This window comes from Gracilinanus agilis, chromosome 6, assembly GCF_016433145.1.
Source record: "Gracilinanus agilis isolate LMUSP501 chromosome 6, AgileGrace, whole genome shotgun sequence".
Lineage (NCBI taxonomy): Eukaryota > Metazoa > Chordata > Mammalia > Didelphimorphia > Didelphidae > Gracilinanus > Gracilinanus agilis.
This window is the reverse complement of record NC_058135.1, coordinates 8,279,192-8,306,417: the sequence shown is the minus strand read 5'-3', so window position 1 is coordinate 8,306,417 and position 27,226 is coordinate 8,279,192. Positions and strand designations below refer to the sequence as shown.

At 39.7% G+C, this 27,226-nt stretch overlaps 1 protein-coding gene across 1 annotated transcript in view; it reads right to left on the bottom strand.

Moving 5' to 3' along the window:
* Positions 1-26,581, bottom strand: part of BBS7 (Bardet-Biedl syndrome 7) — a 60,715-nt gene extending 34,134 nt beyond the window's left edge. Inside the window, exons 1-7 of the mRNA XM_044680324.1 lie at positions 26,543-26,581; positions 23,724-23,789; positions 19,460-19,522; positions 10,145-10,320; positions 8,037-8,223; positions 6,745-6,817; positions 5,462-5,578 (exon numbers count right to left, since the gene is read on the bottom strand). Of these exons, the coding sequence (XP_044536259.1) occupies positions 5,462-5,578; positions 6,745-6,817; positions 8,037-8,223; positions 10,145-10,320; positions 19,460-19,522; positions 23,724-23,789; positions 26,543-26,578 (718 nt within the window). The 5' untranslated portion in view covers positions 26,579-26,581. The remainder of the gene's footprint in view (positions 1-5,461; positions 5,579-6,744; positions 6,818-8,036; positions 8,224-10,144; positions 10,321-19,459; positions 19,523-23,723; positions 23,790-26,542) is intronic.
* Between the last annotated feature and the right edge of the window lie 645 nt (positions 26,582-27,226).

Here is a 27,226-nt window from a genome sequence, read left to right as displayed (position 1 = left end):
CTGGCCAAACAAAATCAATGCATCTAGGATGAAAAAGGAAACAATTAACTGGGAGGGAAAAAAAGCAATTCATACAATATTGCTGTTACTATGTACAACGTTTTTCTCACTTCACTTTTCAACAGGTCATATAAATCTTCCTAGGTTTTTTTGAAACCATTCCTTTCCTCAATTCTTTCATGATAATAGGATTACAGATTGTGAAATCATATACCATAACTTATTCAGTCATTTCCCTATTAATGAGCATCCCCTCAATTTCCAATATTTTACCATCACAAAGAGTTGCTATAAATATTTTTGCAAATATAGGTCCTTTTCCTTTTTTTTTTTTTTTTTTTTAATCTTTTTGGGTTATAGACCTAGAAGTGGTATTGCTGGGACAAAGAGAATGCAGTTTTATAGACATTTGGGCACGGTTCCAAATTGTTCTCCAGAATGGTTGGATAAATTTACAACTCCATCAAAAGTGCAATAGTGACCCAATTTTCTAACATCCCTTCCAACATTTGTTATTTTCTTTTTTCATCATATTAACTAATCAAAAAGGTGTGAGTTAGTACCTCAGAATTGTTTTTATTTGCATTTCTCTCATCAATAGTGATTTAGAGCATTTTTTCATATGACCATAGGTAATTTTTATTTCTTCTTCTGAAAAAAAAAAAGCCTCTTTATTTCCTTTGACCACTTATCAATGAGAGAATGACTTGTATTCTTATAAATTTGACTTAGTTTTCTATACCCTTGAGAAATGCAACCTTTATCAGAGAAACCTGTTATAAATTTTTTTACCACTTTCCTCAATCTCTTCTAATTTTAGCTGTATTAATTTTATTTGTGCAAAACTTAAAAATTCATATGATCAAAAGTATCCATTTTATATCTCATAATGCATTTTTTCTCTTGTTTGGTCATAATTCTTCTCTTATACACTGATCTGAAAGGTAAAATATTCCATGCTCTCCTAATTTGTTTATATCATCCTTTATGTCTAAATCATGTACCCATTTTTACTTCATCTTGGCACACAGGATAAGATACTTCTTTATACCTAGCTTCTGTCAAACTCATTTCTAGTTTTCCCAGCAATTTTTGTCAAATAATAAATTCATGATACAAAAGTTTGAATCTTTGAGTTTATAAAAAATTAGATTACTATGGTCATTTACTGTATATTGTGTACCTAATGTATTGCACTTGGTCTACCACTCTATTTCTTAGCTAGTACCAGATTTGTTTTAAAATACAGTTTGAGATTCGGAACTGCTAGATCACTTCCTTCACCTTTTTTTTTAAATTGATTCCCTTGATATTCTTGACTTTTTCTTCTTCCAGATGAATTCCTCCCCACCTCCCCCAGAGTTATATAAAAAAAATTTTGGAAGTATGTTTGGTATAATACTAAGCAAATTAATTTATATAGAATTATCATTTTTATTATATTGGTTTAGCCTGCCAATTAGCAATTAATATTTCTTCAGTTATTTAGATCTTATTTTGTGTGAAAGGTGTTTTGTGATTATGTTCAATATAATTTCTGGATTTGTCTTGGCCAGTAGACCACCAAGTATTTTGTCATTTATAAGTATTTTAAGTGAAACTTATGTTTCTATTTCTTCTTGCTAGTCTCTGTTGGTAATAAGTTGAAATGCTGGTGATTTGTGTGGGTTTATTTTATATCCCATAAATTTGCTGAAGTTGTTAATCATTTCAACTAGGCTTTTAGTTGATTCTCTAGGGTTTTCTAAGTACACCATCATATCATCTCAAAGAATGATAATTGTTTCCTCACTGCCTATTCTGAATTCTTTTCATTTCTTTTTTCTTCTTTTAATGCTATAATTAGCATTTCCTGTGCAATACTGAGTAACAGTGGTAAAAATGGGCATCCTTGATTTATCCCTGATCTTATTAGGAAGGCATCTAGCTTATTCCCATTATACATAATGCTTGTTGATTATTTTATTTTTTATGATATTGGAAATATAAACATATATATGTGTGTACATATGTATATATATGTATATATATATATATATATTTGATTTTTAGAAACACATTAGATCCCAATTCTACCAATTTTTTATTTGCCGAGTACCTTGAAAAAGCAGAAACAGTGATGTGAGATCTTTGCTAACTTTTTTTTAATATTGGAGCAACTTGCTGATGATATGAGACAGATACTACTTATTTTAAGAAAGATTCCATTTATTCCCATACTTTCTAGTGTTTTTAATAGAAATGGGTATTGCATTTTGTCAAAATTTTTTTTCTACATCTATTGAGATAATCATATGATTTCTGTTGTCTTTATTACTGACATGGTCAATTATGCTGACAATTTTCCTAATATCAAACCATCCCTGCATTCTTGGCATAAATCCAATCTGGTCATAGTATATGATCTTTGTGATATATTGCTATAATCTCTGTATTAGTATTTCATTTAAAATTTCTGCTTCAATATTCATATGGGAAATTGGTCTATTTTTTAATTTTACTTTGTCTGAGATCATGATTGTTAACCTTGCATTTTTTTTTTTTACTTCAGCAGAAACATAATAGAATCTGATCCAGCAGATCCAGATTCTGTTTCAAGTGTGTCTTTTTTAAGTGATATATTGTTGGATTCTGTTTTTTAATTCAGTCATTTTATTTGCATAATTCCAAATTCTAGCCAAGTTTCTAAGCCTCCTTGTATTGTGTCAAGACATAGGTATGAAAGGGAATTCTTTATTCTCTTTGCCTAGTTGGAGTTGATACTTTGGTTAACACTAACTTAAGTACCCCTATTTAGAACCTCACTAGATTGAAGACAGGATTAAGTCTCCTTTGTCTACCTTTTAAACTGAATCAACAAAAGATTGAATATCCTACTTAGCGCTAGGTGAGAAACCAGCAAGATACTTGGAGAGCTCCATCTTTTTTTAAACTCAGTCAGAAACTTGTGAATTCTTTTAAGAGTTCACACAAGAGTACACACCCTCAGAAACTTGTTCAATCAGGAAACTGTGAACCTTTTTGATGAGAAAATGAGCTTCAGAGGGTCCCCTTGGGCAGTGCTAGACAATTTGGAAACTGTGATTGGCCCCTGTGAAGAGGGGAGGAGACAAGAAGTCACCACAAAAACAAGCCCAAATTCCCTCAGAGCAGATTGTCTTTGAGAAGATAGTCTGAAAAGATTGTCTTCTGGAGATAGTCTTCTAACTGGGGATAGTCTTCAAGGGAACTTTGCTGGAAAATGTGGCTTGGATTGTGGGCTTGGAGCTAAGCTTCAACTTAGACTCTGACTCCTGGACTACTTCGTTGGGTGAGTGAAAGGCTGACTCCTTTCCTAGTTTCCTAAAGAGACTAGCTTCTATCTTGGAAGAGGCCTGTGGTTACTCACTACCAGCCTTCCTGGCTGAGGACTAGTATTGGTATTTTCTCTAAACTCTTTCACATTTCTCTACTTTATTGTTTCCCCTCTATTTTGGCAAATAAATTACTGACTCGAGATATAATAAATATTGGCGACCACATAATTTCATAAAATTATTGTCCAACCATTAATTTTTACCTTTACATAGGTCTTCTGGGATCTTTGCTTATGCCATTAAAAAATCCAAAAACCATTTCTTGGTTTGCTCATTAATACAGATTTTGAATTTTCTACTGGGGATTTCCAGGCATTTTCCATCTTTTCTATTGTTTCTGTTGCTATTTGGAGAGATTACTATGAGAGGCTCTCTTGGATCCTTTCATTCTGCCATATTCCCAGAAGTTAGGATTTATTTATTTATTTATTTTATACTCCAAAGATTACTCAAGCAAGATTCTTTGGATTTCTGGCCTTTTAAATGGCTAATCAATCAATCAACATTTATGTGCCAGGAACTGTGCAAAGAGTTGGGGATACTAATAGAACAAATGAAAGAAACCCTACTCAAAAGTTTATATTCTAATGGAGAAGAGAAAAAGCACCCATATAACTCTAGACAGAGTTAATATAAAGATGGGAATAATTACACCCAGATCTCAGGGCTTTTTGTAAAGATTAGACAATATTTGTAAAGCACTCTGCAAACCTATATAAGTGCTTGCTATGAAAGGAGTAAATACAAAGTAGTTAAAAGCAAGATAATCTGATAAGAAGAGCACTAGTAGTTGATGTGATTGTGAAGGCTTTACATAGAAGATGGCCCTTGGGCCACATCTTGAACAAAGACAAAGATTCTACGGGGCAGAGGTGGGGAGAAATGTATTTCAGACATGGAGATGGTCAGAAGAGCCAGTGTATAAGGATAAAGATAGAAAATGGAATATCTTGTGTGAAGAGTGAGGGGACTGGTTTGGTTGGACCACAAAGTATGAGGGAGGTTAGGGGAAAGAGGGCTGTCCAATGAAGATAGAAAGATTAAGTTAGGGTTAGGGTGTGAAGAGCTTTAAAAACTAAATGGAAGAATTTACATTTGATTCTAGAAGCATGAGGAACATGCTAGCATTGACTGGGTAAAAGAATCACATGCTCGAAGCTGTGCTTTAGGAAAACCACTTGGTAACAGTATGGAGGACACACCAGAGCAAGTGGACCAAACACAGGCAATTGACTAGAATATCCTTTATGACCACCCTACCCATCTAAGACACAGAGCTAAAATTAGGGTTCAGACTGTTATTGGAAATTTTGGGGTCCTTGAACTACATTTTCCAGGAGTCCACTGGCTTCCTGTCGTTACGCAATGACGTAGACAGACGGATAAAACTGAGGGGCTGGCATTTCGCTTCCTCTTTACTTCCTATCAGGGCATGGTGAGAGCTGGGAACAGCAGGGCTTTTAAACTGACTAAGCTAGCGTGGCACATGGCTTTATTTTCTAGTGGCTACTAATAAATCTTTAAAAAACCATAATATTTTCAAAGTTATCATTTTATATTAATTTTATTTTTTACAAGACTGATTCAAGGTGATTTCAATAAACAGGTATCATATTTTAAACAAAATTTCAATTCTTTTATCTAGAGGGTAAACCATATTAAGTATTTTTATTTGGTTGCCTGAAATGAATGTTAAACATAGACCTTAAGAATGAAGAAGTAAAAAGAACGATAACAAAAAGGGGAAAGTCTTGACTAAGAGGAAATGATTTCCTTCTGAAAAATATTCTTTTATACAAGTATAAAAATTATTAGTCTTAATAAATACCGTAATTCAAGAGGGTCTCACAGAAAAGAAAATGAGGATTTTTTTTCAATTCCTGAAAAGTGAATGAGTAATACTAACTATTCTCACTGAGTGAATAATACTAACTACTGTCACTCATCTCATGCTATATTCAATTACAAAGCATTTTATAATCATTCTCTTTTGATTCTTACAATCACCCAGTAGGGTAAAGCAAAAATTATTGTCCCTTTTAAATAATGAGCTACAGACTTAATATAAACCACCACTAGAGTGTTAGATTCACCCAGAGACATACCTCCTCTCTTTTTCTCATTTCTCATTTCCCATTTATGTACTGGGTTAGATGCTGTGATCTGAATAATTCCAAGTTTCCCATCTGAAGTTCCAAACAGAAGATCCTCTCCAGATTCACCTAGGAAATTAACATGAAGTGAATGTTTCTCCCATTAAGTTTATAATAGAACTTTTAATAAATAAATTATTTTCCTAGTTGTTTTATTTTAGTTTAATGGAGGAAATTTAATTTTTATGTAATGGCAAATCTTTTGAATTTATTTCCAGGTGCATGTTCATAAACTGTTAGAGCTAGAAAAAACCTCCGAAGTAATGAAGTTCACTCCATCACCTTAAGGGGCCTTAAGAGGTGAACTTGCAGATGGCTAATTAGTAGTACTATTGGAATTAAAATCCAAATCTTCTCATCTCCAAACTCCAATTTCTTTCTAGGCCTTTTTAACTATTAGATGCATTATGGCAGTTTTAAATAAATTAACATTAGTTGAATGAATATTGAAGATTTGTTAATTAAATTATTTAAATTTTAATTGATTAATTTAATATTAATGTTATCAATCATGAATTTATATTAATATTGAGACTTTAATAGATTAGAACTTCCCCAAGATTTTTGGGATACCTTGTATTTAAGTTAATACTTCAAAAAATGATTTTCTCATCAGTGTTGAGAACTCCTTTCACTGATAAAAGTTCAGTCTATATCTCTAAGTTTATAGATATATAATTTGCTTGATAACTTTATAGATTTATCCTCAAAAAGATAGTTTTAAAGCAGAAGAGTGTTAAGGGCTAGGCAATGGGGGTTAAGAGCTTGCCTAGGGTCACATAGCAAGGATTTGAACCCAAGACCTGGCTCTCTATTCACTGAGCCACCTAGCTGCCCCCTGCCAATCCGTATTTTTTTTAAACCCTTACCTTCTGTCTTGGAATCAATACTGTATATTGGTTCCAAGGAAGAAGAGTGGTAAGGGCTAGGCAATGGGGGTCAAGTGACTTGCCCAGGGTCACACAGCTGGGAAGTGTCTGAGGCCAGATTTGAACACAGGAGACTTCCTGTCTCTAGGCCTGGCTCTCAATCCACTGAGCTACCCAGCTGCCCCTGCCAATCCATATTAAATGTGGAAAACACCATCATATTTACCTGAGCATAACATTCACTGTAAAATAATATTACAAACATATTAACTAAAAGTTATGTGATATTGATAAGAAACTTTAACCATAGGATACAAACAATTTAACATGTTCCTCTATTTAAGTATGGAAATGCCATGTAGTTACCACCATTCCCATTGTGTAAGGCGAGGACTGTGGGGGGACCAGGGACTTCCACTTCATACATCATATCAGACCCCTGAGGAAAAACAGAATGTGAAAACATTGAAATCATGGAATTCAAGATCATGTCTTTTAAATAATAGCAAGTAAACCTATGGTTATAAGTATTTAAATATATTGTTCTGCATGAGTTTTACCCAGAGGTGTGCTAGTAAATGTTTATCGCCTGGCTTTGAGGGGTGGAGGAAAAACACCCATGACATACTTTGAAGGTTAATCTGCATTGTCAACAAAAGGAAAGGAGGAACAGAAGGGAAGCAGAGAAGGCTGAAGGAAGGGGGATAGGGAAAGGAATTTGGGGAAACCCTACAATTCATACAATAAATCCGTGAAGCCTCAATTATAGGCCGAGCCCTGGGCTCGGTGGGAAAGGAGGAATGAAAAAACTTAGATCAGACATGGTTCTGTCCTCAAGTGGCTTATTAGGAAAATAGACAAATTAATGCTTATACTAAAGTTCAAAATGTTTTTCCCTGCTTCAAATATTTTATTTTTCATTTGCTTACTTCTAAAGTGATCTATGACACAAATCGGTGGTTTGGCTCAATGGAGAGCAAAGCTATAGAAATGATCCACCCAAATCACATATCCTGATTCCTCTTCTCATGTGTTAAAAGAGCAAAGGGTCACAGGAGTCCTTGAAGAATAAGCAAGCGAGGCCTTGACATGCTCAAAAATTTCGGATTTGAACAGTCTCCAAACAACAAAATGGGTTACTATTTTTTAAGTCTTCGTCTTCCTACCAATGGCCAAAACACCATGCATACTGTCCTCAAACTAACAAGACAGTTTAGAGTAGAAATTCAACGAGGCACTTACATTATCAATACCGTTTCCCTATAGTGGTGTCCTTGGAAAATTTTCTTTAATAATTATCATTGTTTCAAATTAAGAGATAGCGGGTGTGTGTGCACGCGTGTGTGGTCAAACTGGACCAATAGCTTGGGCCCATTCCCCAGGATCCTCCATGTCATCAGCTTCCCTTTTTAGAATCCCAATTGGCACATTCTCCATGAGGCCTTTCCTGATCACCCTCTACTTTCAAAATTACTTTATGTGAGTTAGTATAGAAGTCTTTACTTAGCTATTTATCTATTATTTATTTATTAGCTAATATCTATTTTATTCTCCCAGTCCAATGGGAAGGAGCTTGTCTTTGTGTTCCTACCATCATAATAAATGAACTGAATATGCCTCAAATATGCCATAGAAAGAAGCCAAAAACAGTCACTCACCTGTAATACTCGAAGCACTCTGTCCTGACAGGCCAGAATGGGTATAATACAAGGCAATTTTTCAACTGGAAGACAGATCACATCATTGATTTTGTCCCCCGACAGGTAGTAATGTTGGTCTTTGCAGTCACAGTAATGGTTATAGATGTAATTGGCACAGAGGAAGAGATCTGAGCCAGAGATATGCCTGGATGTGGAGACGACATGGCAATTAGAAAGCAATTTTCTCAAAAGAATAAGTTGACAGCTCCATTTTCTTTTTTTTTTTAAACCCTTAACTTCTGTGTATTGGCTCCTAGGTGGAAGAGTGGTAAGGGTAGGCAATGGGGGTCAAGTGACTTGCCCAGGGTCACACAGCTGGGAAGTGGCTGAGGCTGGGTTTGAACCTAGGACCTCCTGTCTCTAGGCCTGACTCTCACTCCACTGAGCTACCCAGCTGCCCCTCCATTTTCTTTTGAGACTAAAGTAACACAGTTCTCCTCTCCTGAATGCTATGGTTTTCCTATTGCGTCAAAGGGCCCATAATGCCTTCCTTCACTTCCCTCCTCAATCTCTACCTTTTCAGGATTATGTTGCTGCAATTTTTATAAGTGAAAATCCTGAACAAGAGTGATTTCAGGATTCTCCCGGGAAAATTCAAATGGGAAGAAATGACAGCGGAGGCTTTGGAAATGCAATTGTGTATTAATGGAAACAATTAAGTGAGTGATTAAGATAAAATTATATTAAGAACAATTCGTTTCTCCTGAAAATTTTACAGCATACCAAGAGGAAACTCTTAACAATTCAGACAGCAAAAGAACTCTGAATTTTAAAAATTATTTTAAAAGCATAATCGGGGGGCAGCTAGGTGGCTCACTGAATCGAGAACCAGGAGGTCCTGGGTTCAAATTTGGCCTCAAATACTTCCTAGCTGTATGAGCCTGGGCAAGTCACTATACCCCCATTGCCTAGCCCTTACTGCTCTTCTGCCTTAGAACCAATACATAGTATCGAGTCTAAGACAGAAAAAAAAAGTATAATCAGTCACTGTAATGAGATTAACATCTCCTCAGGTCACTGCCCTATGGGCTGAGTAAGTTTCTTGTTTATTCCTTCTTTCTCTCAAAGGCAGAGGAGCTATCGCCAAGGTTTGATTGGTCAAGGAAACAAGGGCTTCATCCACTAAGGCAGCATCCTGGTGATCTGGGACATAAAAAGACAGCCCATGAGGAGTCAGTACCTAAAGGCTTGATGAATATCCTATGGATGCCTCGACCTGGATCCAAGTTGAATGCTCCTCTGGCTGAGTAAATTTCCTTTTGTTAGTAAGTGCTAGCTGGTCTGTTAACATCTCATTTCATTCCAGTCTGAACCCGAAGCACCTGATTGGCCTGCCTCAAGGCTGGTCTATAGTAAGGATTGTTCTAACAACTGTCCATGTGTGCTGGTCCCATCCCTATATGCCCTTCAAGGAAAGAGTTCAGAGCATCATCTGGGTCTTCGGCATTAGTCTAACATTTAAGAAGTGTGCCAAGAGTACCCCCAGCTTCGTCAACTCTCTGTGGCATATCCTGCCATCTCCCTTAGGGACACAGCTTCTTCTGCTTTTCCACTCATCCCTCCCCTCCAAATTCTGCTTTTAGGAAAAGTCCATACACTACGTACTTAAAATTCATTGGGTCATTCCTCCCAGCTCAACTTGGATATTGTATGGGGAATAAAGCCAAATGTTTTAGGCTTTGTTTAAGATGTCCCTAACTGCCACAAAATAGCATCAAATGAGTGGTCCCCTATTCATAAGGTTGGTCCCATTGGTAACAAAAAAGTTAATTCGGACCAAAATGGCAGTACAGACATGTAAATGCCAAAATGATCAAGAATCCCCACATTCTGGGCTTTTCTTTTAACCTGGCTCTATTTTCTTTGATACGGCTCTTACAAAGAAGAGGGACAGCAAGATTCTCAAAACCACAAAATTAAAGATGAGCTCTTTCGAGAAGTGAATTTGGCTTTCACCTTGTGCCTCCTGGTGAAGGCAGGCCTTCAAGCTGTCTCTCTTCAGATACAGGGCTCTCAGACTCATGGAAGACCCAATATGTTTTTTAAAAAATCAATAATCAACGTACATAGCTTTGATGCTTTCAGTGAGGTTAGTTTCAAATGAAAGGAACTGCTTTCCCCTCTTTGTGAAACCTCTGATTTCTGAGCCTGTAGCCACAAAAATTTTCTCCTGTGGTGTGTTAAGTGCTCCTCCCAGTTCCAGTCGTGCAATCTTCAGCCCTGGTAAAGTCTTGAACACTGGCTGGAAGAATCATTAGTGAAATGATTAATAAGCCTTTAAAAAGATCTTCCTTTTGGTCATTTAAAAACACATGCAAAGTACCACAACTTTAGTGAGCACAAGGGGATGAAGCTTCTCTTTTTAGCATTCGCTTTTGCTCAAGGCTTTTAAACCTTTATCTAAATAAGCATACTTATTTATACCTGCATATTTCACAAAGCTAAAGGCCAACATGTTAACATGTTAACACAGAGCACGGAAAGTCAACTAGCAAATGCCCAAGAGCCTCATGTCTGTATCAAATGTGTCAGCTCGAATAAGCTGTTTGTTTGAACTAATCTTTCCTGAAGCCTAGACAGTCGCTGGTGCCTGTCATGTCAGCGGAAGTATGTGAATTTAAACCCTCTGCTACCAGGCTAACAGCAGAGTATTTTATTTTACTTTGGCTAATACCCGATTAGCCTTCAGAGCACCATCAGAAACAGAACTCTTACGAATTCACTCCCACTTCTCTGCTACTGACATTTTCAGAGTTGATCTTTTTTCATTAACAAGCATTTCTTTTTGTCCTCCCTACCAATCTGCCCTCCTCTGCTTTCTGAAAAAGAAAACCAGAAACCTTGTAACCAGTCCATACAGCCAAGCAAAACAAGTCCTCACACCGGCCACGCCCCAAAACGTAGGTCTCATTCCGTGCCTGGAATCCACGCCCTCTCTATCAAAGGCGAGCAGCACGGCCTCGGATGCTGCCCTAATCAGGATTCTCCAACTGTCAAAGCTCTTTGTCTCCGCAGTGTCCTTGCTGCCGGGTAAACTGTTCTGGATCTGCTCCATTCACTTTTCATCAGTGCAAAGGAGCCTTCCCAGGTTTCTCTGAAACTGTCCCTTTTAACATTCTGTTTATTCTCTAACTGACTGGCATCCCCTTAGTTCCCAATTCTCTGCCATGCAAAAAGAACAATTAAGAACAGTTTTCTCTACCGGGATCTTTTTTCTCATTCTTTGATCTCTCTGGTGTCGTAGGGTCAAAGGGCATGTAAATGGTTTAGTGAATCTTTAGGCCTGGTTCAAAGTTGCTTTCCAGAATGGCTGGACCAATGTAATCTCCCTAAGATTCTTCATCTGTAAAATAGAGTTAATGATACCAGTAGGAGCTCAGAGGCTTGTTATGAGATTCCAATGAGATCATGTATGTAAAGGGCTTTGCCAACTTTAAAGTCGAAAATAAATGAAATTATTGACATGAATTCATGAAGCCACAATGAGGCACTGAAGGAGGATTTTAGTAGTGGCTAAACACATACAGACCCGCACGCACACACGGCACACACATAAACATACTTGTACATGTATGCACATATACCACATACATACACACATGAACACACAACACACACAAAACAAAACATAAAACCAAAAAAAATCTACATCTTGTTAGAGATATGAAATGCAATTTGGTACAATGGAAAGAGCTCAAACCCAGCCTCAGAAATTCACTAGATGTAAGACCTTAGCCAAGTAATTTAACCTGTTTGCCTCATTTTCCTCAGGTGTGAAATGGGAAGAGTAAAAACATCTCCCAGAGTTGTTGGGAGGGTCAAATGAGATAACATCTGTAAAGTGCTTAGCACAGGGCCCGGCATATAGTAGGTGCTAAATAAATATTACCTATTATTGTTGCTATTGGTTTTGCTCTTGTTGGTAAGCAACTAGATTCAGAGTCTGGAGAGCTGGGTTCAAATCCCAGCTTCACCACTTACTCCTGTGTGACAGACAGTAGGGCAAGTCACCTCACATCTTGGGGCTTTATCTTGAAAATGAGACACTTAAACTAAATGACCTCCAAATCGGGGTCCTCTAGTTGTGCTGAAAACAATCTTGTCCTTTAACAATATTTCAATAAATGACCTTTCCCTTGTCTTGAGTCAGTTCAGGATTTAGAGTTGGAAGAGATCATCTCATCCGATCTCCTCATATCACAGATAAGGAAAGTGAGGCAACAGCAAGGCCAGGACTCAAACCCAGGTTCTCTGACTCTAATTCTGGGACTCTCCTATGGCATGCTGCCCTCTTCTCGGCAAGAAAAAGGAACAAACCAGAATTAGCTGTGAAGCAGCACAGAGAAGAAATCCTAGGTGTAGATGAGCCCCCTTTCCTTCTGGGGACACCTTCCTACACTCAGAAAAAGCTAGAGATTTATGGCCAGCCACCCCTACCACTGCCACTACTGAATTTTTCAGAATCGGGCAAAGAAACGATAGTTGCAACAAGATCCATCAGAATCCCTAACACGCCCCCAATTCAATCTATAAGCATTTAATGTTTATTTTCCACGAATAATTGCTAATTGGGGGAAGAAACCCCTCACCCTTATAACAGGCATAGCTGAACAAATCGAATTCTTTGTTGGCCACATCCAAAAAGTAAATATCTTACTCTGTAGCCAGAGGCTCTTTGGGCAGTCCTTTAGAACCATGGCTCGCCACCGATTAATACGCGTTTGGTAAGTACCTACTACGTGCCAGCCATTGTACAAGGCCCCAGAGATGCAGAACCAAAGATGAGATAGTCCCTGTCCTCAAGGACTGACATAATGTGTATATTTACAAATATGTCCAAAACCTACACAGAGTAAACACTAGAAACACATAGGAGGTAGGGGACGGCCTAGGAGTTGGGAGGGGTGAAGAAAGGGCTCTTAGAGAAGCTATCCAAGGATAGCACAGCACCGAATTTTGAAAGGCAAAAGCTTCTAAGAGATGAAGTTGAAATGAATACATTCCAGACATGGGGAATGCTGCTACAAAGGCAGAGACGGGCAACGAAGTATCACTTGTCAGGAACAGCAAGGAGGCTGGTTGGATCAATGGTGAGTACCAGAAGGGAAGCCTGTATGGAAGGGTGGGTAAGGGAGGTGAACCCAGGTGGGAAAAGCCTGAGCCGCTAAGCTGACGCTCTGCAGGGGCCTCTGCCTGATGCTAGAGGCACAGTGAGCTGCTGGAGTTCACCAAGGAGGAGAGTGATTCAGGAATCACTTTGGCAGCTCCTTGGAGAATGGCCTGTAGAGGAGGCAGACTCAAAGCAGAGAGGTCAAGATGGGATGAGGGCCTCAATTAGGACAGAGGCTCAGCGAACACGGTAGAGGTAAGACACTATGGATGTGGATCCGGTAAGACCTGGCAAGGGAATGGATATTCAGGGAGGGAGGAGAATGAGGAGTCAAGAATAATGGCAAGTTAGGGGCAGCTGGGTAGCTCAGTGGATAGAGAGCCAGGCCCAGGGATAGGAAGGAGGCTCTGGTTTTAATTCTGGCCTCGGACCTCTCCTTGCCTGGCAGCCTTGGGCAAGCCACTTAAGCCCCACTGCCTAACCCTTACTGCTCTTTTGCCTTGGAACCAAACACAGTATTGCTTTTGAGATGGAAGGTAAGGGTTTATTTAAAAAAAGAAAAGAAAAGAAAAGAAAAGAAAAGAAAAGAAAAGAAAAGAAAAGAAAAGAAAAGAAAAGGATGCCAAGTTTCAGGTCACTGAAAGGATACCCTTAACAGAAATAGAAGAGTTCAGAAGGGAGGCTTCTCCTTCCCTTTTGGAGGGAAAGATCATAAAATAACTTTGGAGCATGCTTAATTTCAAATGCCACCAGGGCATTCAAGAACCTCTGAATGGATTTCCCTCCAGACATCCCAAAGGCATCTCAGGAAAGGCTTGCGTGGAACTCAAGAGAGTGACTTTGTTGTTCTTCGGTCGTGTGACTCTTTATGACCCCATTTGGGATTTTCTTGGCAAAGATGTTGGAGTAGTTTGCCATCTCCCCTTTTCCAGCTCATTTTAAGATGAGGAAACTGAGAACAATGGGATTAAGTGACTTGCCCAGGGTTACATAGCCAGGAAGTGTCTGAAGCCAAGTTAAATGACTTCATATCTGGTGCTCTAGCCACTGAGCCATTCAGCTGCCCAGAAGAGAGTGAGTGACTAGGACCTGATATATAAATTTTGGAGTCCTATCACATTCAGCTTATGGGAATCAATGAAGTAACTAAGAAAAAAGAAAAGGGCCTGATGTGGGGTACGCTCCTAGTTAGGGACATGATAAGAATGATAAACCAGCAAAAGAGAGCAAGAAGAAATAGTCAAATAGGCAGAGAAACCAGAGACAGCAAGGACAGAAAAACTCAGAGAAACTGCCAAACTTAACAGAGAAGTTCACAAGAATGAATGCAAATGGCCGGAGAAAAGGCCATTAGATTTGGGATGTAAAAGATCACCAAGCGCTTTGGAGAAAGCAGTTTTGGCTGAGAGATGAGGTCAAAAGCCAAACTGCAAACGTTGAGAAGTGAGAGAAATAAAAAAGTAGAGAAAGAGTGTAGATACAGCTTTTTCTAGAAGTTTGTCTAGAAAAGGGAGGAGAAAGAAGATGAGAGCTTGAAGGAATGGTAGAAATCAAGTGAGGGTTTTAGGGATCAAACACTTTAGGGCAGTCACTGCACACTTCAAAAAATAAATGAAACTTAAAGAACCTTCTCCCCTCCATAGCGATTTACAAGTGAAGAATCCTGATGGAGACTCTTTCCTTAACACTTTATGATTTCTAACTGTAACTCACTTATATCTGGTATCTTTGCATATGGCCTTCCTTCCAACTCATCCAGTACAATACTGACTGCTAGATTAACTTTCCTAAAGCATTTACACCCCTCTTTTGCTTAAGAGCCTACAGCCATTGCCTGCAATCAGGGTAAGTACAAAACTGTCAGCCTTAAAAGACCTCCATTCAACTAGCTTCATCTCATCTATCCCAGCCTCCTTCTTTTTCCCCACATGATCCCTCATGCCTGAGTCAGACCTTTGTTCCTGTTCCCTCTACTCTGAAAGCTCCCCTTCCTTTTCCTTAAATTTACTGATCTATACCTCAGGTTAGCGCCACGTCCTCCAGGAAGCCTTCCTTGACTTTTAGGACTAACAGCTGGAAGGAATGTTGAAGACCATCTGACCCAAGACATCAATATAAAATGTCCTGGAGAGACCCATCTATTCCAGCAAAAAGCTCAAAGTATACCAGGAGGAAAAAAGAGAAAGAAATCTAAAGAGAAATTTCAGGAAGCACTCCCAGAAGCCCAGGACTGCACAAGAAGATGGCCAAAAGACTGGGCATTTTGAGTAGAGATGAGAGAGGACAGGATGAAGCCAGCAGTCAGAACTGAGACCTGAACTAGCATTAATTTGGCTACCTCACTGATGGAGCCTGAGCCAGAGCAGCCCATTCTAGGGCCTAAGGGCAGTACCAGACAGAGGGCTTGAGAAACCTGAAGCCAGCACTGCAGAACATGCATAGGTTAAGCAGCACAAGTGCATGCTCCCACCTAGTGGGCGATACAATTCAGCTGGTGCTTATTAAGGCCACAGCAGGAGATGGAGACTGTGCAAGGAGAAAGGCTACAAGCTGAGGCCAAAAACCACATTAAGCCAATAGGACATAGAGTCATCAGGCAGGGAACCTGGCAAAGGGCAGAGCCTCGTTCATCCTGGACAGTGGAATCAATACTACAATAGCAGCATTTGAACCACAGAGGAGACAGAACATTAATGGATCTGTCCATCCCATCCAAGATACAGGAGAGAATAGTCTGGCTGTAACTCCAAATTCTAATCCATAAATCAAGGCTGGAGATATGAGCAAACAGAAGTTAACACCAAGTATAATGAACAAATATGGCGAGTTAAGAAAAGTCTAAGAGTTAAACTCAGAAGACTAACTATACAATGAGTATAAATAAAGATTCAGGGAATAGAATTATTTTTTACATGGGACAGACTGAAAGAAATGAAGCAAGAGAGAAAAAATGAAATTATAAGCAAAATTAGAACCCTTGCTGAAAAAACTGGAAGAACAAATAGCTTAGAATAGATGAAAAATTCTTACCCAAATTTGCTCTGACTCTCCCACTTCCCCTCCTGGTTATACTGAAGAAGAGAGCACTACCAGAAGCCTCTGGCAAGGGGAGAGGCCTCCAGGCTTCCCCACATGGGGCCAAGTAACATGGCCCATCAATTCAGGCCTCTTTTCTTTGCATCCTTGCCTGCTGCTACTTTTAGGTGAAGGAGAGTATGATCTGTGAAAGGCAAGGAGAGCGGGCCACCAGAAGCTGATGTTCATATCGGGATATGTCTAAAGCCAAATAAAAAGTAGCAAAATCCTGAGTAATCTAGATGGTCCATTCCAGCAGTTGTAAAGTGAAGTTGGGGCAAATTCTGTGTAGAAAATGTATTAATACTGAACTCACTCTCTTCAGAGACTGAGTGGTATAAGATGATCATGGGATGATTGTGGGCTCTCCATTGTTTGAGGGAAGAGGAGAAGGGAGAGTGCTTGTACTTCTGTTATCCCTTTTAAGTCATATTGCTCTGTAAATGTCAAAAGAAGAAAAAGAAAAAAGTAACAACTTCCCCAAGTAGAAAACTCCCTAAAAAATAAAATGGAGCAAAGAGAACTCAAAGATTCCATGAGACATCAAATTATATTACAACAAAATCGAAAGACTTTAAAACAGAAGAACATTTAAGATACCAACTATCAAAAACAACTCACATGGAAAACAGGTCATGAAGAGATCACCTAATAATCACTGGAATCCCTGACAACAATAACAAAACAAAGAACCTAGATACCATACTCTAAAGCAGGGGTCGGCAACCTTTTTGGCCGTGAGAGCCATAAATACCACATTTTTTAAAATGTAATTTCAGTGCTCACAGTGCGCGCTCCTGTAATAGCGCCTGAAAAAAAAATTGACTTTATGGCTCCTGCAGAAAGAGCCCTATCTGGCCCTCAAAAGAGCCAGATATGGCTCGAGAGCTATATACGTTGCCGACCCCTGCTCTAAAGGATCATAAAAGGAAGCTGCCCAGATCTATTTGAATCAGAGAGCAAAGATAGAAAAAATTCACCATTCACTTCAAATTGAAAATTCCCAGGAATGTCATAGCCAAAGTCCATGGCTTTCAGGTCAAAAGAAAAAAAAAAAAAAAAAAAGGAGATGGCAACTGATAGAGCAGTACACAGAGCGTTGGGCCAGGAGTCAAAAAGACCTGAGTCGAAATGCAGCTCACCCTTGGGCAAGTCATTTCATCGATGTTAGCACTTCCCTTTGCAGAGTTGTTGCAAGGATCAAATGAGATAATGTTTATAAAAAGTACTTAGCATGGTACCTAGTACACAGTAGACACTACAGAAATGCTTATTCCTTTAACTTTCTCTTCCCTAAAAACAGGTATAATCCTAAAAGAAAAAAATCAAACCTTTAATAGAATTGAGGAATTTCAAGCTTTCCTAATGAAAAGACCAGAACTATATAGAATCTGTGGAATGCAAACAAAAGAGAAAAGAGAAAACTAGAAAGAAAAATATTGAACTGGGAAAAGCTAAATGACAGTTAAAGTCTTCCTCTAATTAGAGGCAAAAACTTCTTTAAAATCCCTGTCTTTAAGGCCACATATGTGGAAAAGAAAACCAAGTCAGGAATGAGAGTGATTTTGTTCTGTGTGATTGAGGGGCAGAGGAAAAGAAAAGGAAGGAAAAAGAGAAATCTATTGGAGAAAAGTGAAGAAGGGGGAAGGATTTCTGAGTTCTCCTAAATGTGGCACATAAGAAAAGGATATAAATATAGAGTTGGAAGTAGATGGGGAAGGTGTCTCAGTATATCTATTTCACTCATACCTGAACCACATAAAGGCAGGGAATGCATTCCCAATTTGGTATATGAACTTCAACAGGAAAGCAACTAGGGACAAGGAGAAGAAAGCAGAAGGCCAAAAGAGAGGGGAGAGTCAAGGAGGGAATATTCACTAGAAAACAAATTTTAATTTTGAAGGCTAGATCAGAAGTGAAGATCAACAGGAGAGAAGGAAAATTTAAGTGATCAGAATTCTAGACTAGGCAAAGATAATTGGGGATAAAAGAGAGGGATCAGTCTATTTTGATTACACATTGCTAATGCTGATTATATTTCTCTTATCTTACCACCCTTTTTATATAGAGAGAAATTGGGGGGGAGGGGGAATAAAAGGATATGATGGAGGGACAAACATAACTAGCTCTCATATCAGTGAATGTGGATGGTATAAATTCATCTATATAATGCAGAAGGGTAGGAAAATGGATTCGAAAGCAGAAGTCAACAATACATTATTTTTAGGAAGTACATTTTTAAAAAATTCATAAAGACTATAAAAATTCATAAAGATTATTATTGTGCTTTCAGTGAATTCAAAAAAGCAGGCCTGGACATCATGATCAGACAAGGTAAAAATAAAAACAAACACAGGTGAGGTCATGCCAATATAATAAAAATAAATAAAAAGGATTTTCTTAGTTTATTTCTGGTGTCATACTATCTATATTACCTATACACTTAGGGAAAATAACCACCATATTCACCTGGAAGAACAAAAGGAAATAATGAAATGATGAGATAATGACATAATGAAAAAAGGAGGAAGGAGAGAGTGTAGCACTACCAGTTCTTAAACTATACCACAAAGTAGTAACCATAAAAATGAAATGATACTTGTTTAAAAACAGAGAAAAATGAGAAAAGTTGCTAAATGGAACAGAGTAAGTATACAAGTCCAGGATGCAAATGAACTCTTTGGAATCCCTAGAGCTTTTATCTATCATACTCAATTGCATGTCTTAACCGGAATGTAATTTCCTGGAATTATGTCTTCTTTTGTTTCTTTTGTATTAACTACAATGCTTAGTACAGTGCTAGGCACATAGGGGACTTTTAATAATATCTATTCATTTAATTTCTAATTAAATCTAATTAATTTAATTTGTTCCACCGCTAAGCTCCCATTGTTATTTCTCTCCAATTCGAAATGATCTCTACTGCCATTGAAGGTTTGTTCACCCAAGTTTAGGTCTATGGAACAAGGAAACATATATTTTATTTCCAACTATGAGTGGCAATGGCTCTTCTTACGCCATTTGTCCAGCAAACGCACTTCAAGCTAGCTGTCAACCTTACTGAGTATATATATTTGTGGATACATTTTCTTTTTAGTTTGTTTTTAAATGTTGTCTCTGTTGTCAAGTTAAGCACGTTAGTATAAGAAAAAATAAGGAGAGTTATTTCTCTCTCATTCCCAAATGCTCCACTTACCATAACTTCTCCTTTCTTGATGCCAAAACATGTAACCACCCCGTCTTGATCTCCAACAACCACCTTTAACAAATCAAACAGTATAAAGTTACTGTTTTTTCATGTTACTACTCAGACATAAAAACATGACTATATTTTATTATTCACCAATAGTGACTTGGTATCTATTCTGTGCAAGGCCCTTATCCTCAGGACACAAATTATGCCTGTGGATTTGTACAGACTGGAGAATCCGGAAAAGACAAACACACAAATCCAACGGGTTATAGAATTGGACATCAGAGGAAAGGTCAGGGATATATAATATATGTTTTCCAAATGAGAACAGAACAAGATGAAATTGCTTTAAAGTGCAGCAGGGCAGATTAAACATCCAAACAACCATAAGAATTTCCAGAGATTATCCCTCAAGGAGGATTACCCCAGATAGCTGTAGTATATCTTCTCCTGACATTCTTTAGGAACATAAGAGGCACCCATATGTCTGTAATGGTTTAGGCAACGTTTAGGGTTAGGACAAAAAGATACAACATGTGAGGTTGAAATTTTGTCCCTGATGAAGTATGGCACTTTGGTTGGCACTACGGTTCAATAATTTATTAAGTGATAATATAGGATCACTAATTTATAGCGAGAAGGGACCTCTAATTATTTTCTAACCCCTTCATTTTATGGAGGAGGAAACTAAGTCTCATGGAGAAAAAATGATTTGTACAAAGTGGCAGAAATAAGACTTGAACTCGAACTAACTATAAACTCAGAACTCTTTCCAAGGGGGCAAAAAAAGAATGCATCTATCCTCAAAATGCCTGATGATTTCTCCAAAAATATTGTTAATATGGCATATCATCATGACTTTGCAGTTGCTTAAAAATCCTGATCTTGTACTAATGTAAACAGCAGTCATCCTGGAGAAATCACCGAATTCACATTTACATAAAAATAATCCTTCTTGTTCATCAAATACAAAGATCAGGTCAGAGAGATGGCATTGTACCCTTATTTAAAATGTGATAAATGATGAAAGGAAGCAGTTTCTTTGGGCCATATTATATATTCTTGTTTTCTTTGTGTACTTGCAAAGGCAATGTTAGAGGGGAATATTATATACAAGGCTCTGAAGAGCCATAATAAGTGCCTTAAAGGTAATAATTGTTGAGTTTGAATCATTGAATTTCGAATGTATGTATGTGTTCCCATACTATGTTACTGTTGTTATTATTGAGTCATTTTAGTCCTGACTCTTTTTACTCCATTTGACATTTTCCTGGCAAAGGCACTGGAATGGTTTGCCATTTCCTTCTCCAATATGTCCACATTCTACAAATGAGGAACTGATGCAAAGAGGAAGTAAGTGACTTGCCTGGAGTCAAACAGCTAATAAATGTCTTGAGGTCGCATTTGAACTCAAGTCTTCCTGACTCTCAGCTGGGCACTCTTTTCACTGTACCACCTAATGGCCCTTCCCACATTATGACATACAACTAAATGTGCAGCCCATTAAATTAGTCCATCAGTAATTACAGGAAACATTTCCTCATCTCCCCGGTTGCTAGTGCCCGTCTTCCCAACAACCTTGTATTTATTCTCTTATATTTACTCACTGGTACTTCTCTATGTATATATTATGTTCCTGTTAGAATGGAGGAAGCTCCTTCAGAATAGGACGGTTCCATTCATTCTTTTTGTATTCCTAAGCCCAGGGCCTGGTACCACGTAGGTACAAAGACACTTCAATTTAACTGGAGGAATAGAGTGGGCAACGTGACATTTGGGAAACTACACAATGTTGTCAAGAAACCCAGACTATTTCCTGAGGCAAAAATCATCATTCTAACACAACTGGGCTGCCAGGGACACTGCGTGGTTGTGATTCTTTGGACACACAATCTCTGAAGGAGTTACAAATGATCCACAAGGTCCAATAAAGACAGAGACACCTATGTCCAATTACAGTCCACACCCAAAAAGTGGTGGAAAGGGTGCTATCGAAGATGTATGTTCAGACAAGGAGGTGGGCCCCTCACGGGCTAAAAGCAAGCCATGAACCATGGACAGCCTGAATGCTCATCTCATACCCACAAAATGTAAGACGAACTCGAGGCTCTGGCATACCAAGTGTGGAGCAGTGGGACTGGTCCTCCTTGGAGCTACCCTGCCTATAGAGAACTGAAAAACAATACACGTTTCCTTCATAATCCTGTGCTATCTATCATTGTTTATTTCAAATCTGCTGTTTTGATGCAGGGTTGGAGATACAAACTGCTATTCTAAAATGTTACAAGCTGAGGTCTGTGTGTATTAAGGGCTGACTAGAGCTGGGAGTTCTCCAAATTAACTTCCTTACACAATATTCATGATAATTGCTGAAAATAATTTTGTTGTAAACAATGCTGAGATACCACCTCATACTTAGCAGATTGGCCAATATGGCAGCAAGGGAAAGTGATAAATGTTGGAGAGGATGTGGCAAAAAATCAGGACACTAATACACGACTGGTGGAGTTGTGAATCTGTCCAACCACTCTGGAGGGCAATTTGGAACTATGCCCAAAGGGCACTAAAAGAATGCCTGCCCTTTGATCCAGCCATACCACTGCTGGGTTTGTACTCCAAAGAGATCATAAGGAAAAAGACTTGTACAAAAATATTTATAACTGCACTCTTTGTGGTGGCCAAAAATTAGACAATGAGGGGGTGTCTCTCAATTGAGGAATAGCTGAACAGATTGTGGTATCTGGTGGTGATGGAATACTATTGTGCTGTAAGGAATGATGAACTGGAGGAACCTCCAGGAACTGATGCGGAGTGAAATGAGCAGAACCAGGAGAACATTGTACCCAGAAAGTGAAACATTGTGGAACAATCCAATGGATTTTGCTACTACAAGATGTAAGATTTAAATTAATATCAATAACTCCAAGTATGAATTTTATAAAGTTTATTAATAAACATTTGAAGTAGGAGAAATAAAAAAAAATAGAAGTACAAAGCCTAATTTTCTAGCTAAAGTAAGAATACATTTGTAAATTCTCCTGCCTGGCTGAAAGCCAGGCTTCAGCAGACACGTTCAGGGGGGAAAAAAAAGAGAAAGGCGGAATCACACCAAAACTTTATTCTACGTACACACGCATGCAGTGTTCGCACTCAGCATGAGCACACAAATGGGATGCTGTGTAAAAGGGTCCTGGGGAGCAAATTCTACCCACACAAAGATAATCCCAAGGGACTTGTGAGAAAGAACACTGTCCACATTGAGAGAAAGGACTGTGGAAGTTGAAACACAGAAGAAAAACATATGATTTATCACTTGGTTATATGGGTACATGATTGGGGGATTGGGCTTTAAAAGATTTTCCTATTGGGAGCAGCTGGGTGGCTCAGTAGATTGAGAGTCAGGCCTAGAGACGAGAAGTCCTGGGTTCAAACCTGACCTCAGACACTTCCCAGCTGTGTGACCCTGGGCAAGTCACTTGACCCCCATTGCCTTACCACTCTTCTGCCTTGGAGCCAATACACAGTATTGATTCTAAGACAGAAGGCAAAGGTTTTTTTTACAAATAAATAAATAAATAATTGCTCTATTGCAAAATTGAATAATATGGAAATAGGTATAAGTGATAACATTTGTACAACCCAGTGGAATTGCTTATCAGCTCCAGAAGTGGGGAGGGAAAGAAAATGAATCATGGAAACATGGGAAAATATTTTAAAATAAAAAATAGAGAAGTTGTGCTAAAAAAAATAATAATTTTGTTGTGAAGAAGAGGGAATCTTAAAAAATAATCTGTTCAGTATGCCAGTACCTGGAGAACAGAATCTAGCCCAGTGGAGAAAAGCAAAGAACATGGATAAGAATCACTAGGAATGAGAAGGCTGAATGGAGTTAAGATATATAACGATAGAAGAGATGCCCCCATTGATGAGATCCCAAATATATTCAAGTATTGAAGCCTTAGTATTCCACATACACACATTTATTTGAATGCTGTAATTAAGAAAGTAGTCATTTTTTCACGTAGTACGTTATGTCCCTTGGCATTCTGACTGATGAAGGAAAAGGAATTCAAGAAATAAAGCTCAATTTTAAAGCACTTTTAAAAACATGAACCTTATCAGTAAGGGAAAGAAAGTATTCTAAAACCTCAATTTTCCAAACATTGAACTTCCCTTCCCCATTCAATTTCTCATAATAAGGTCAGATTCAGAGAGAAACACATGAGCAGAGACTGCTCCAAAGTCATATATAGGGAAGAATGAGCACCTTCTGAGTTGCTCTGCGTCCTGATGCTGGGAGCAGCTTCATGGTCTTCTGAGAGGTGACACCCACCTGGAAAAAAAGGAACCAAAGTTTTTTAATGAGCAAATTATAATCATAGCAAGCAGATTTCAACTGTGACAATGAATGCCTGCATTAACTCCATATGGTAGGGAAGACGGGGATTATTTTACCTTCTTTTTTCTCTCTTGCTTTCTCAGTGTAATCTCATCATCTCTAAGTATATGGCATACAGAAGAATATATCCAGCTCCTACCTCCCTCCTGAGCTTCAGGCACATATCACCACCCATTGCCCACTGGATATCTCTTTTAGGCATTTGAAACTCAACATTATCTTTCCTCCGAAATCTTTCTTCTTTACTTCTCTAATTCTGAAAGTAGTACCATCCTTTCAGTCATCCAGATCTGTAACCTTAGTCATCAATTCATCACTCTTCTATCCTTGTCCCCCTTTGTATCCAATCAGCTCTTAAATCTTGTTACTCTTATCTCTACAGATCTCAGACATCATTGCTCCTCTTCTCTCACACAGCCACCACCTTAATTCAGGGCCTCCTAACACCTCTGCTTGCTACTATATTGGCCTTTTAACCTTCTAGGTCTGACCAGATACAGTCCCTTGCTCAAGAAACTGCAATGGCTTCCTCTTGACTCTACCGATGAGATACAACCACAGGGAAGGATTTTCCAGGCTCCAGTCTTTCTAGGTTTAATACACATAACTTTCCTTCTCACCTCTGCACCACACCAAATTGGTCTTAAAAATCAGCATCTCCTATCTCTATGCCTCTTTCAACTTTCATGCCTCTTAGAAAGCACTACCTTACACATCTCTCAGAATCTCTAGTTTCCTTCAATTTCCTTTTTTTCTTATATCTTACATCCCCCTCTAAATATACTCTGTGATCCTGGGCTCCTGGCTATTCCTCAAACAAGATACTTCTAACTCTGAGCATTTTCACTGGCTGTGCTCCATGCCTAGAATGCTCTCCCTCCTCATTCCACCTCCTGGCTTCCCTGGCTTCCTTCAATTCCCAGCAAAAACCCCACCTTCTACAGGAATCCCTTCCCAACCCCTCTTCATGCCTCCTGTCTGCTGACTGTCCCTGACTTATTCTGTCCATAACTTGTTTGTACATTGCATTATGGCATGTTGGCTGTCCCATTAGACTGTGGGCTCTTTGAAAGCAGAGACTGGTTTTTGCCTTTCTTTGTAGCTCCAGAGCTTAACACAGAGCCTGGCACATAGAATGCATCTCATAAATGCTTCTTATCTAACTCACCCCCAGGTTACTGGAGCCCCACCTACATGCCCTGTACATATTTGATACCTAACTTCCTGTGTACATGTTGATCCCATCCAATAGGATGTAAGCTCCCTGAAGGCAGGAACTGTTTCATTCAGCCTTTAGTGCCTGGAACAACTAGGGGTGGGAGTGGCAAGGGCCTTCCACTGATATTGGGAGATCTCTAAAAAGAAATTTCTATCATCAAAGTTGTTTTGCAACTGTTTTCCAGCTTACTTCTTGGCAGTTGTTTAGGACAATAAGTTAAGTGTTGTGCCTGCGTAGTACATATGTAACAGTGGCTGGATTTGAACTCAGGTTCATTATCTGCCTTCATTAGAATGAGTAGAGTCAGGCGACCTGGATTCAAAACTGTCCTCTGATACTTGTTAACCTGTGAAAACTTGGGCAAATCTATTAAACTGTCAATGTTTGTTTCCTTATCTGTAAGATGAGAGATTTGGACTAGATGGTCTCTGAGGTCTCTTCCTGGTATTGAATGGGATGAAATCTGAGTCTCTCATAAGAAGTGCTAAGTACCTAGACAGCTGTCTACTTTCCCTTCCTTTTGGAACACCACCACCTCCTCCAAAAACAAAAAACCTTGGCTTTTCACATTTCAAAGGTCTTGAGGGGCAGAGTAACTCACAATCCATCAAATCTTGTCATCTATAACCCAGTGATTCACTCATCTTGTACACCCAGTGATTTACTCATCTTTCCAAGTAATCTGCAACCCAGTAATTCACTTATCATTTAAAGATGTCAAAGAAGACGACTTCGAGACCAAAGGTGGGAGGGGGGAGGAGTTTCTTTGACTGAAGATCCCATAAATTGAATCTTTGGACAAAATACTTTGACATTCCTTAGGCACCTAAAGCTGGGGAATGTCCCTTTCACGCTAAAGAAAGAACTGCTGTCTTCTACTCTGGCATCGGAATTCTGTGTATGTGAACTTCTTTGAGTGTTGGGGGTCCACTGTCCGTGATCCTGTCCCACGCATTATGACCTTGGGCAAGTCACTTCCCCCTCCCTTAGGTCTCGGTTTACCAAACTGTAAAATGAGTGGGTTGCTTCCAGATCTAGCTGTGGGAACCTGTGAAGGCAGGGAATGGAGAGTCTGAGTAGGCAGAAACTGGGGGAGGAAGTGGAGTGATGGAAAGATGGAAGATGGAGGGATAGAGGGGTGGAGAGATGAGAAGGGGAAGAAATGGAGGGGGAGGAGAAATGAGAGAGGTGGAAGGGAAGGGATGGGGGAAGAGTAAGGATATGGGGATGGGGAGGGTGGGAGAGGGGCAGGAATGGGGGAGGAGGGAGGATGGGAAGGGGCTGAGTCTTTCTGTCGCACTCCTCCCCTCCCATCCCTCCTCCAGGGGCCGCGGAGGCCCAGGGGCAGCCAGGACCCAGTGCCGGGGCCCTCCCGCCCGGCCCCGCCCGCGCAGGGCAGCAGGGGCGGTGGGGAGGAGTCTGTCCCCCGGTCCTTGGGTGCTCGGGCCCCTCGAGCTGCTCCTCTCACCTGTAAATAGTCGGAGCGATTCAGGGTGAGCTCCATGGCGGGGGCGGCGGCCAGGTGGGGAGGAGCGAACCGCGGCAGCCGCCCGCGGAGAGCCCGCGCAAAGCACCTCCCCCGGCCGGCAGCCAATGGGAGTGCGGGCACAATGGAGGCGGAAGGGGGGCGGGTTTTCATGCTTCATCTTGGCCAAAGGCCCGCCCCCAGACTCCCGCGCAGCCTCCCTGGTACCTAGCGGGAAGGAGGGAAGACCCTGTGGGCAACCGTTTCCATGACAATGGCGACGCTGCACTTGGCTCCGCCCCACCGTAATTCTCTAGGCTTCCCCAGGGAGGGGAGGGCTCCTGGGCTCCGAGTTGAGCTAGATGCAGAAAACCCTAGCCTTGGGCAGCTGGTCAGACATCTGGCACTAATTAAGCTCTACCTGTGCGCCAGACTCCAGGCTAAGAACCGGGCCGCATGCCTAAGCGAGTCTTAACTTGTTCATCTTAAATCTTTTCCCGTTTCCGCTCCTTCTGTCTGCGGGCTCTTCTTAACACCTGGCTTCCCGTCTGATGACTCAGCCTCCATATCGACTGATCAATCAATAAACATTAATTAAGCACCTCCTGGGTGCTGAGCACTGCAATATGAAAATACAGCCCCTGGACTTCGGAAACCTGCAATCTTTGGGAGGGAGGCGACACATAC